At 45.9% G+C, this 13,337-nt stretch overlaps 1 protein-coding gene across 2 annotated transcripts in view; it reads right to left on the minus strand.

Moving 5' to 3' along the window:
- The window catches only part of KNOP1 (lysine rich nucleolar protein 1), a 130,771-nt gene that overhangs the window by 79,884 nt on the left and 37,550 nt on the right, over nucleotides 1-13,337 (minus strand). For both annotated transcript variants that reach the window (XM_069647165.1, XM_069647164.1), the window contains exon 3: nucleotides 8,772-8,840. In XM_069647165.1, the coding sequence (XP_069503266.1) occupies nucleotides 8,772-8,840 (69 nt within the window). The remainder of the gene's footprint in view (nucleotides 1-8,771; nucleotides 8,841-13,337) is intronic.

Here is a 13,337-nt window from a genome sequence, read left to right on the forward strand (position 1 = left end):
TCGGATTTTCCGAATGCTGTTAAAAACACAAAAATCGAAAATACTGAACCTATCGGTAGACCGGAAATGATGGACAGGCTAGGGGAGAGAACCCTGCAGTTGCTGGGAAAAATTAGAGCTGATCTTATGAAATGGAACCCCCTATAATAACATGGTGGGAGAGAATGACAACAGTAAAGATGGTCGTGCCACCGAAATTTCTATACCACTTCCAGGCACTACCCATCAGAATCCCAAAGAGTTTCTTTAGATCCCTGAACAAGGCAATATCGGCATGTAGCTGGAAAGAAAAGACCCCCCAGGATAGCATTGTCCACATTAACAGCTCCAAAGGACAGGGGGGTCTAGCCTCCCCCCATTTTTATAGATATGAGGCCCAGCTGCGGGTCATAAGGGAATGGTTAGCTGAAGGCCATCATAAAGTATAGACACGACAGGACAGGGCGGTAGCAGGATCTTCCCTCTCTGGACTCATGTGGCTGAATAAACGAAATAGACACCCAAATGTAAGAATTAGTGGGATAATTGGGGTAGGAGTGGAAGTTTGGGACCCTGCAATTGAACGGGGGGTGCCAACAGTGAAAACATCTCCATTCTACCCAATGTTTGGGAACCCGGAACTTCAGCCAGGGATGGAAAAAGGGGCATTCAGAAAGTGGTAAAGGGTAGGTTGCCAAAAGACACAAGATATGTACCAGGGACAGACCCTTAGGTCTTCTGAGGAATGTGTTCAGGATATAGGCCTGACAGAGAGTGACCGGTTTAAATAGAACAATTTGAAACACTGTTTAACTACACCGGCTGTCAAGGAGGCAGCTACAAGACAACTGACATCCTTTGAAAAACATAGAACGACTCAAATGGGTTCAAAACGTTTGGTGCCAAATCTATATTAGGTATTTGAATGACCAAGCAGTGCTAGTTCAATGGAACTACATGAGGAAATGGGGAAAAACTCTAGGGGAGACCACTCCAAGAAGACAGTGGGAGTACCTGTGGGGAGCAATCCCAAAACTAACTCGCTCCATTCAGGTGAGGGAAATGTGGATTAAAGTGCTACTACAATGGCACTAAACGCCAGAAAGGATCAATGTAAGGTTCGCCCAGGGATAAGATCAGTGTTGGTGGGGATGCAAGGTGGTGGGGGACTGGATACACATTTGGTGGAACTGAGCAGTATTGCAGCCGTTCTGGGTGGGGGTTAAGAAGCAAATACAAGTGATGTACCAGGGAGTGGACCAGATGTGTGGGATGTGGGATCCAGGTTCAAAACTACTCACAAAGATGCAAAAACTGGGATTCATGATCCTGCTGATAGCTGCATGGCTGGTGATCGAACAAAGGTGGAAAACGCAGTCAGTACCTATGATTCAGGACTGGCTACAAAAGGTCTAGAAGTTTGTAGCACTGGAATGGGTAACATAAGATCCAGGGGATCAGAATGCATTCAAACAGGATTGGGGCTCAGTATTGACTACAAAGTGACTATTTAGCACAATGGTGCCCGCATAAAATCAGAATTTTGTACATATTGTGAACCTAATGGAACTCAAACCAACAAAGAGACAGATTTCACTTCTGGCGGGGGGTGGGGATGAAGAGTTGACGTTGGGGTGTTTTAAGTGTTTCTTCCTTGCATTGTGTAGCATAACAATGAAACTAAAAAACACCTTAAAAAAACCTCTTCTTTGTGGAATTAAACCCAATTGATCACGGTCAATCAGGGTGGGGAAACGCCTTTGCAAGCCTATTGGACGGAACTATGCTATATAGTTAAGCATTACCATTAATCAAGTTCTTACCTGGTTTAGGAATTAAGGTAATGTGCAAGTCTTTCATCCTATCTGCATTTCTCCCTAACAGACAGACAAAAGTATTAAAAGAAAGACTAGCTGTTGCACTATGCGTTGGTGCCACTGTTTTGTAGAAAATACCCATAAACCTGCCTGGGCATTTCGGGGGTTGCAGAGTACAGAGGTCGGCTGGAATCCCTTCCACCTGGATAGGTTCCTCAAGTTGCTCCCTTTGGGACTGAAATTAAGTGGAAAGGTGGATCCGCTTCAGATAAATTGAACTGCTGCTCAGAATTTTGTGGCTACGCAGTATACAGTTTACTAAAGAAGTATCAACATTCAGCTTATCGGCTTCAGAATCTACTACCCTTCCTCCAATGTTGTGATCTTCTGTAAATACATGCTCTGGGAGCCATGCTAATGCACCGGGATTGCACGCACTGCCCCCGAAACCCTCTGAATGTCTTAAGCAGACACCTTAATTCAAGTTATTTCTTGCCGTTTAACCTCATGGGCTCAGTTTGTGTGTTGGAAGGCTTTGAGCAGGGATTCCCCTTCTTCCTGGGAGTCATTTAGAACTTGGCATGGCCACGAGTTGGCCCCTAGCTGCAGCCTTCGTCACGCCCTAACTAACATTAAAGTAGGCATCCTGAGGATTAAACTTACCTCCATCTTTTATTAAGAATAGGCCTCCACCCTATTCATAACTTAAGTTGACACTAGAACATGACTGAGAAGGTCGTGAGGCCTACCTTTACTTCCGTAGTGCACCTGCTCTGCTCCACCAACAACAAGATGATGTCTGTTCTTGAATATGAGTCAGGAACATGCGAGACATAAGAGTGATCCACCCAATTTGGGTTTGCCATTCTGCAGATACCAATCAGGCCCGCTTCTCGACATTTTGACTTAAGCTTGCAAGAGGCAGCGCCCACGTTCGTGTGGACTGCTTTCTACCAGCAATCCGATTTGAGGTTGTGGACAAGATTAAAAATCGCCTACTAATATCAGCTCTCCCTACGAACAGTCATCAAGAAGCCGAATGATGTGCATAGGTACTGCGTCCTGAATTTGGTTTGGAGCATAAATTGAAGTAACAATGATGGAATGGTTCAAAGCTTGGGACATAAATATCCGAATTTACTCTGTGGGTCTAATCATGATTTTGTCATAAGTCTGCATGAAAAAAAAATGGCAACTCTACCCTTTTACTGGTCACAACCTCTTGAAACAATGTTGGGTAGAGTCTGGTGGTCCACCTACGCAGGTGTGCTGTAAGCTGGTTAGTTTCCTGTAGATACACCATCTTCGGTTGGGTTCAATTCAGTTTCTTTAAAAGGCGGTTTAAACCGTGCGCATTTAACAACCATTTTCAGTCATTATCCCATGAGTGAGTGATTGCCATAGGAACCATTCACCAAGACTATTGGTAAGGTTGAAACTGCCCATGCCCACCCAGTGTCTTCCAAATCCGAAACAACTAACAAAGGTTAGCCCCACCTGTGGTATTACTGTGGGCCTACAGACCCCTCAGAGTGGAGGAATCCCAGTGCAGTGCAGTTGCCTCCATAGAGGCATGATATGATATTTTATTTATATCACGCTCATACACAAGTGTTTCAGAGCGCCACCAAGCAAAGGTAGGGGAACAGGGGAGAACAAAGAATAGGATCTTACTAGGCCCAGTGACATTAAGAATGCGCAAGTGCATGGAAAAGGGGGAAAGTGCGTGGAGGGGGAGAAGTGGAAAGTGCGGGCAGAAGAGAGAACAGAATAAATAATAGATGGGATAAATAAATAAATGCAGACAAAAAGGTAGTGCAGCCAGACACGTGCCAAAAGCAGGATTATCAGATAGGGTATATCTGAAAAGTGCAGAGGAAGAGTGGGATACTGTGTGGGTACAGCTACAGATTCCAGTGCCAAGGGTGGCCCAGAGGCAGTGCAGGAGGGAGGCAGGGTGCGCAGGTACCTGGGCCCAAAGGACAGAGGGTGGCCAGGTGCACGGTGCCGAGAGAGAGAAACAGATCAGTAGGGGAGAGGAGGGGCAAAGGCAGAAGCGAAGAGCAAGGTCTTGAGGTGCTTCCGGAACTCAAGTTTCAGGGTGGCCGGGAGGCTGTTCCAAACGGAGCCCCCAGCTCGTTTCTTTGAAAAACGCCCGACGCTGAGAGAATTACACAGAGGAGCGAAGGGCTCGAGACGGGAGGAATTTACGGAGGGATAGTTGAAGGTATTTCGGTTGCAGGCTCCTTGTGGACAATGCAGAGGGTTTTAAAATTAATCCTTGCATCCACTGGGAGCCAATGAAGGGATTTCAGAGCTGGAGAGATACGATCCCAGAGCTTGAGGCCAAGGACAAGTCTCGCAGTCCTGTTCTGGATTAGTTGTAAAGGGCGGAGAGTGGAGGCAGGTACATTTAGAAAGAGGCTGTTACAATAGTCCACCCTAGAGAGAACCAGAGCTTGGGAGACTGTGAGCTTCTGGGGGAAGGAGAGGAAAGGCAGAGTACCTCTAAGGAGGTGCAGTACGGAGTTTGACATTTTAGGGATGTCAGAGATGTGTGTGGAGAAGGAAAGTGTGGAGTCAAATATGACCCGGAGGTTCTTAGCCTCGCAAGTAGGGATAGGAAGAGGGCCAAGGGAGGCCTGTCAGAGAGTGAGGGGAAAGGATGGCAAAGGTGTACCGATGAGGAGGATCTCAGTTTTGTTGTCATTTAGACAAAGATCGCTGGCAGCACACCAATTTTGAATGGCGGAAAGGCAATCAGAGATGAGGGAAGGCGAGGAGGTGGCTGAAGGAAGCCTGAAAATGAGTTGGGTGTCGTCAGCATTGCACTGGACGTTTCAGCAGAAAATGGAAATGCAGTAGGCGAGAGTTGCCAGATATTGGTTGAAAAGCCAGGGCAAGAGGCCAGACCCCTGGGGATACCACAGGTAGAAAGGGAGATAGGGGATAGGAAGGACCCAAGTGTTACCTGGGTGAGTCGATCAGAGAGGAAAGAGGTCAGCCAGGCTAGAACCTGATTGGTGATACCGAGGTTGTCACAGAGACAGTTGAGCAGGATGGTATGGTTGACCGTGTCGAAAGCAGAGGAGAGATCAAGAAGGATGAGGACAGAGGGAATATTAGAGTCAAGGCTAGAGAGCAGGTCTTCACGGATGTTCAGGAGAGCAGTTTCCGTGCTTCTGGCAGCTCTGAATCCAGATTGGTGGTCGTGGAGAGAGCCAACAGAGTCAGAAAGAAGGTTAAGCTGGGAGATGGACAGTTGTTCGAGGAGCTTCCCCAAAAATTGAGTAATGGAAATTGGGTGGTAGTTAGCCAGATAAGAGGGATTAGCTGTGGGTTTCTTGAGGAGGATATGCACAAAGGAGTGCTTGAGGGGGGAAGGGAAAGATCCAGAGGCAAAAGAATGGTTGCAGAAATCGGCAAGGGCTGGAGCGAGGGTATCAATGTGGTCCTTAAAGGGGTAGTCCAGCAAAAAATTTTATTTAAAAAATAGATAGGCAACATTAAAAAAAATATACTAGCACTTTATTTTTTAAACTTCCTATGTAAAATTTTGAGCTATTCAAGCTCAAAATTCGCCAAAGCAAGCACATGGGCGCATCCATTTTGTGAAATGGATGCCCGCCTGTGCTGGCTTTTGCTTGTGCGGCACTAATGAAGGAAAAGCCAGCCAGCTGTAGTAAACAAAAGCTACCGCTGGGTGGCTTTTCCTTCATTGGTGCTGTACGCGGAGGACAGGGACCGGAGACCAAAGCAGGAAAGCTGCAGCTGAATCTCGGTAAGTGCTATTTTTTTTTTTTTTAAATAAGCACTAGCTGCGGTTTTTTTTCTAAGTTTTCCGGGCTGGAGGAGCCCGGAAAACTTAGAAATAAAACCGCAGCTTTAAAAACGTTGCATTTATGTTTGCAGTCGCTTTTGAAGCGACCGCACACATAAATGCAACGTAATTGTGTTTGAAAACGCTGCGGTTTTTCTTTCCAAGTTTCTCAGGCTCCTCCAGGGGAGCACCGGAGACCCAAAGTGAAAGCCAAGGCAGCCAGAAACACAACGTGGTTGTGTTTCTGCCTAAATCTGCTTTCCCATTTGGGGCTCCCGGGGAGCCCGAGAGCCCCAAATGGGAAAGCAGATTTAGGCAGAAACACTGCAGCATTTAGCATTTCCCATTTGGGGCTCTCGGGCCCCCCGTGGGGAGCCCGAGAGCCCCAAATGGGAAATCAGCTGTATGCAGAAACACTGCGGCATGTAAACACAACCGCGTTGTGTTTCTGCCTGCCTTGGCTTTCACTTTGGGTCTCCGGTGCTCCCCTGGGGGAGTACCGGAGACCCAAAGTGATAGGCACAGCAGGCAGAAACACAACGCGGTTGTGTTTGAAAACGCTGCGGTTTTTCTTTCCGAGTTTCTCAGGCTCCTACGAGACGGAGGAGCCTGAGAAACTCGGAAAGAAAAACCGCAGCGTTTTCAAACACAATAACGTTGTATTTATGTGTGCGGTCACTTCAAAAGCGACCGCAAACATGAATACAACGTTTTTACAGCTGCGGTTTTATTACTAAGTTTTCCGGGCTCCTCCAGCCCGGAAAACTTAGAAATAAAACCGTAGCTAGTGCTTATTTAAAAAAAAAAAAAAAATAGCACTTACCGAGATTCAGCTGCAGCTTTCCTGCTCTGGTCTCCGGTCCCCGTCCTCCGCTTACAGCACCAATGAAGGAAAAGCCACCCAGCGGTAGCTTTTGTTTACTAGAGCTGGCTGGCTTTTCCTTCATTAGTGCCGCAAAAGCCAGCACAGGCGGGCATCCATTTCACAAAATGGATGCGCCCATGTGCTTGCTTTTGTGAATTTTGAGCTTGAATAGCTCAAAATTTTACATAGGAAGTTTAAAAAAAAAAAGTGCTAGTATTTTTTTTTTTTAATGTTGCCTATCTATTTTTTAAATAACATTTTTAGCTGGACTACCCCTTTAATGGTTTTAGAGGAACAGGGGTGGACCTGTTTTGATGAGGCTTTCATAGATCGGACTGGTCTAGCAACCTCATCCGGGGAGAAAAGAGGAAAGGAGGAGAAAGAGGGAGTCATACAGTGGAAAGCCAGCATGAGCCAGCTTGAGACCAAATCCAGAGTGGGAGAGAAGAAGGGCCCCAAGAGCAGCGATTGCAGAGACTGAAGTTTTAATCTTCAATGCCCCTCTTCCTCTGCTCTCCCCGAGACCCAGCAGGCCCTGCATACGTGTCATCTAACCGAGTGACCACCTCAAGCCAGATGTTGCTGCATGGAGTCCGAAATCTTTGGCAAACTGTGGCTTCCTCCTGTTCGTCACAGCCTGCACCATGATGTGTGTGTCGGCTTAGTGCTGAAAAGAGAGGGAAGATACACATGATCCCTGCAGCAGAACAGCTCCTGCATGCCCCTCACCTCCATGCATCCAGTGGCACTCAACTACTGATCCACTTAATGTCAAGGGCCATTGCAGCTGGCCCCACCGCACAGACTCTGCACCGACAAGGGAGGGATGGTGGTGGATCCGTCTTGCAGCCGACTCCTGTCTGATGGGTTTCAGGAGGGTCGCTCTGGTAATCATTGTCACTATGTGACAAGTAGAGCCATATTGCTGTTGCTCTAGGTTATCGGCCATCAGCTGAGGTTGCTCTTCAACACACAGGAGCCATAAGCAGGTCGTATATCATTCCTCGCTGCACCAGGGATCCTTTAATATCTTACCAGCTGAAATTGTGCCAGACAGTGTGTCAGGCTAGATGGTGAAGTACACTTTTGCCATCTTGGCTCTGCCAACTTTGCTTTTGGTTTAAACTGGATGAGAGGCTTATGCACGCACATCTTACAATGTATTTATTGGATATTTATAAAGGCGCTTAAACAACAAGACAGTGTTTCAAATCGTCACAAGGAAAAGGAACAAGGGAGCAAATAAGCAGTGAGACTGAAAATGAATAAATAGAAACAGACAGCGGTCCTACTAGGCCTTGTGACATTCAAAGCGTGCAAGTGCAGTGAAAGAAAAGGACACAAATTGGTTTGTGGGTATGTGCTATTAGGGTCTCCTAGGGAGAAGTGCCAGAGGTGCCCGTTGGGGAGGCAACAGGTAAGTGCATGGGCCGAGACATCCCGGGCGAAGAGGGAGATCAACCGCCCATTAGGTAAGTGCAGGGAAGGGGCAAATCAACCGACAGGAGGTTTGTGTGCCCAGAGGGCAGCGCGGGGGGGGGTACTGGGGGGCGATTAGGCAGATAGCCAGGAACGTATTGAACTCTTGAGGGACCAGGCCGCCAATCTCAGCAACATAGGGGATGGTTAGCATGGGAGAGGGAATGAGGAGGAGACGAGCAGGTCCTCAGTTGTTTGCGGTACTTGAGGTGGTCCGGTTCAAGATGGAGAGAGAGAAAGGGAGGTTGTTCCATGAGAGGGAGCTAGCTGACTAGAGCGATCTGCTGCCAGCTCTCTGCTTGGAGAAGCGTTTGATCAGCAGAGAGTTGGAGCCAGAAGTTCGAAGGGATCTGCAAAGAGAGTATTTAGTAAGAGAAAGTTGCAGGTAGCGTAGTCCCAGAAAGCCTTGTGGATGATGCAAAGGGTCTTGAATATAGAGCCAGTGGAGAGATTTTCGAGCAAGAGAGATACAGTCCCAGGGCTTGATGCCACATTGCGGGTGCTGATGTGGCACCTGGGCAGGCCCGAGGAGGGGGTGTGGGGGGGGGACTGGCTCAGAATGATTTGGAAGAGCAGGGACACATAGCATTCTGTCTGCTCGGAAAGTGGGTTTCTTTTGTTAAATTCAGTCTGCATTCCCATCAGCAGACTTGGCTGCAAGGCCTGCCACAATGTTTCCCTCTTCGACCAGTGCAGTTGCAAATCCATAATAAAAGTACTTATTATCGTTCTAGGACATATTTAGGAAAGAGTAATAAAACAAAAATCAATTGAACGAGAAAGCAGCTTTAAAGACATATATGGGACATACCTTATCAATCGTTTCCTCGTCAGCGTTACCCTTTTTCACGGACACAACCTCAACACCTCCCTTGCTCACCTGCAGCGCAAGAAAATCGCAATTTAACTCTGTTTTGTTTGAATAATAAATGTAACATCCAAGTAAGAGTAACAAAAAGATTCCAACTCCTAACGCTGTAATTATTGCAGCAAATAACAGTGAACACTCACTCTAAAAAGTACCACCTCCAACCCAAAGGCCTTTGCATGCTAGAGCCCGGCATCCTCTTAAATCAGATGTCATCATGAGATGAGATCACGTCTTAACACTCAATGACTTCCGCCCCCTGCAGTCAATGGCTAGGGCAAAGTCTATGAGCCTCAGTCAATACAACACACTGAAACCAAAAAACACATCGTTTTGTTTTTATTGCTGGGTTTTATTACTCTTTTATAATTCAAATACTTTGAAATACTAGACCAGCTAAAGAAGCTGTCCGATATATACAAAACCCTATGGTGCTAATTGCCAATGAAATTTGGACAGTACAAAAGTAAAAAGGGACAGCCTGACAAACCCAGGCCTATTGTGTGCAATACAATATAAACAAGTCTTAACAGAGCCAAGTGTGGATGTTTATGCCACGTCAATGATCACAATTTCTAACCCCAGTCATATTATGGCCAGTTAGATCCACATATGCCCAGGTACACAGTGACGCCATCATATGACAGGTTAAGCTGCATGTGCCCAGCGACAGCCATTACATGCCCAGCTACTTTACTTTATTTTTATTTGTATACCGCACCATAGGCGTGAGGGTGCGACAAAAAGTCAGACAAAGATCATCCAGAATAGGTGCATTCTTGACGATGTCAGCTGGTTAAACAGCAAGGTCTTGATCCCTTTTTTGAATGTGAATGTTGCTAAGGACTCACTATCTCTAAGGCCTCATTCCATGCCGTAGGTGCTGCCATAAAAAAAGCACTTTTGATAACCTGAGTGAGGTTACATTTCGGAATTTGCAGCCGATTTAGGGTGTTCGACCTCAACTTTCTGGTGTTGCCTTTTCTTTGAAGTATTTCGTTTAAATATCGTGGGCGTAAGGTATTTGTGGGTGATGGTAAGTAACCAAAACTGTATTCTATAGGCAACGGGAAGCCAGTGCAATCCGCCTCTGGCTTCTGTGACATGATTTCTCTTTTTTAGGCCAACAATGGTTCTGACCATAGAATTTTGAAGAATCTGCAGGCGCGCAATGACAGATTTGGCTACTCCCACCAATAGACTGCAGCAATAAATCAATCTTCGACCCAACTATGGCCCTCGCAATCGTCTCACAATTTGGGAGATGAAAGGTCTAAGTTGGGTCAGTAGTTTGATATGGTAGGCCGTAGAGGACATGAGACTACCTATATGTGCCTTCAGGTTTAGGTTTTGCTCTTGGACTACACCCAAAGTATTCACTTTATAGTTGGTTTCTATGACACTGACACAGCCAGCTATTTTGAAGTGTTTATACTCATCATCCAGTTTATGAATTTGGTTTTTTGTGCCCATTTTCATCAGCTCGGTGTTTTCTTTATTTAGTGCCAAGCCATTTTCCATCATCCAACATTCGATAATTTCATAGGTTTTATTTAGCCTTTTTTCATCCTCTATATGTTGTCCTGACATACGAATGACACATTGATTGTCATCCGCAAAGTTGGTGAAACCTACGTTACTTTTTCCATCAGGTTGAAAAAGAGTACTGTGAATATATTATATAGGGATGGTGATAGACATGCACCCTTTGGCGCCCCACATTGGAGAGTTATGGGGGTTGCTTTTGCATCCCCGCTCCAAACCCTACAGCTCTGTCTGCTCAGAAATGATTCTATCCACAGGGCTGCATTCTCTGAGAATCTCGCTACCTCCCTCAATCTGGTGACCAGTTTGCTATGATGCAGCAGACAGATCTAGCAGCATTAATATCACTGCATGTCCTTTGTCCATATGTTGTAATATCTGTGATTTTAGATCTAATACGGCAGACTCTGTGCTGTGTCCCTGTCTGAAGCCTGATTGCCATTTATTTAGGATGTCTTTTTCCTTCAAAAATGTCGAAAGTTGTAAATACGCCAAACGATCTAAGATCTTTAATAGAAATGATGTGTTAGTTATAGGGTGATAATTTAGGGCAGTTTTCGGACAGAGACCTGGCTTTTTAATTAACGGAGTAATCCATGCATTCTTGAGATATTGATATTTTATTTCTATCGTGCTCGTACACAAGTGTGTCAGAGCGCGATAAGGCAAGGGAGGGGAACACGGGAGAACAAAACAACGATTTTACTAGGCCCAGTGAAATTGAGAAGGCCCAAGTGCATGGGAGAGGGGGATGGGAAAAGTGCATGGAAGGGGGGAGAAGAGGAGAGTGTGGAGCAAAGGAGAAACAGATTAATAATAATAAATAAATAAATAAATAATAAAGGCAACAAACGGTGGTAGTGCAACCAGCAATTGTCAAGTGCTGGGATTAAGGCAGCACGCAGGGTAGGTCTGATAAGTGCAGGAAGAAAAAAGGGGGGGGGGGAACTGTATGGGTACACATACAGGCCCCACTGCAAGGGGTGGCCCAGAGGCAGTGCGGGAGGGTGTGGCAGGGTGAGCAGGTACCTAGGCCCAAAGGACAGAGGGTGGCCAGGTGCACGGTGCCAAGAGAGAACAGATCAGCAGGGGAGAGGGGGAGCGAAGGCAGAAGCAAAGAGGAAGGTCTTGAGGTGCCTCCAGAAAAGGAGGTGGTTCTCCTCAAGTTTTAGAGTGGCAGGGAGGCTGTTCCAGAGGGAGGCCCCAGCCGAAGACAGAGATCTACCCCCAGCTCGTTTCTTTGAAGAACGACTGATCCTGAGGGAGTTAGGGGACCGAAGAGCTCGGGAGGGGAGGAATTTACGGGGGGATCATCCGGGATGTGGTTTTCTGCAAATGAGGTATTTATACATTTGCAGAGCGCGGCCATCCACTGTGGCGTACATTCCTTTATTACCATAGCTGGGCATGTGTCACCCTTACAGGTTTCAACTTGGCGATGATTTCCATTAGTTCAGTTTCACTAACCGATTTAAAACTAAACTGGTGTTCGTTGCTTTCTGAATGTTGGCTAGCCCCCTCCAACAGGGTGTTATCGTTTGGGAGGTGGTTTTTATTATTCACTTAAATCCCTTTCCTGATAATGTCAATTTTTTCCATCATAGCATCGTATTACACCATGAGTCATTTTTTTTCGATGAAGTCTATATTTGCCTTGCAAGGTTTTTCTAGCTCTTTTAGTACAGAGCTAGTGCGTTACTAATTCTGTCATTATAAACATTGTTTTTTGCTGTGATTACAGCTTGTCTGAACTCTTTGGTTGCAACTCGAAATCCCTCCTTCTCATATGCACCTTGAGTTAATTTACATGCATTGAAGTGTTTTGGTTTAATGGCTTTTAATTTTTGTAATTCTGAGGAAAACGATGGATTATTCTTTCTCTCTACCACTTGTTTGGGTTTCAGTGGGGCTAGTGAATTTGTAGCATCCTGCATTATCTGTTTGTAGGCACTTGTCATCTCATCTGCGCTACTTAGCTTCATAATTTCTCCAGAGAGTGTAGTCAACCAGGGTTCCAATGCTATGGATGTAAGCTTTTTTAGATTTCTGGCCAATAAAGGTGGCTTTCCTTCTGCTTTTAATTTGATGGGTTTATTAGTATTCCCCATACACTGTACAAAACAATGAATGATCTGACCATGGGCAAGGCTGGATACATACATCCTTAATTATAGTATTGTGTGCGGCTAGCCAATCTAGGGTGTTAACCTTCTCATGGGTCGGAGCCAGGACATGTTGGGCAAAACCTAAATTGTCTAGGGAGTCATCCAGTTTTTTGGCCATAACATCCTTCTCGTTTCCCAGCTACAACTCCACATGTCCTGGCACAGCATGATATGTCCAGCTAAAGCCATAGTGGTATCAAAGTAGATGTGGCAAAATACATCACTATATTCCAGAGATCTGGCCAGGATTTTAAGAGATGTGATGAAGTCCCATGTCAGAGGCTGGATGATGGGAGTGGGGTGACTTTGGGAGCTGAATGCCATAACCTGCTCCATAAGGCTGGCCCGAGAGAAGGTACACATTAGATCCTCGGGGCTCTGCAGCCCCCTGTTCACACAAGCCTTAAGTTCTCAGCACCTTTCCCCACACATAACTACCTCTAGGTTTTCCCTGTTAAGTAGGCCTGAAGAGAGAAAAGTGGGTACACCCCGAAAAGTCTGTTTTTAGGTCATGCACTAGGACTGAAACAGTCACAAATCCTCATTATTTGGCTTCAAGATTCTACGATAATCCTTAGTCCATTAAACCACACCTAGCATAAATATGTCCCACCTCAGAAAATCCCTGGTGTGGTTTGGCAGCATCCATCATGGATTATAAAGAAGAGCTAGAATTATGGGAACCCCCGCCTCAGTGAATTAAGGAAACCGAGAGATAAGAAAAGACAGCATCGACTTTACGAATGAACAGCTATAGAATGAATGTGCATGTCACACTGTGCATTTCCCTTTTTTTAAA

The sequence above is a fragment of the Ambystoma mexicanum genome, chromosome 2q (assembly GCF_040938575.1).
Source record: "Ambystoma mexicanum isolate Mex_15411 chromosome 2q, UKY_AmexF1_1, whole genome shotgun sequence".
In the NCBI taxonomy this organism is placed as follows: Eukaryota; Metazoa; Chordata; class Amphibia; order Caudata; family Ambystomatidae; genus Ambystoma; species Ambystoma mexicanum.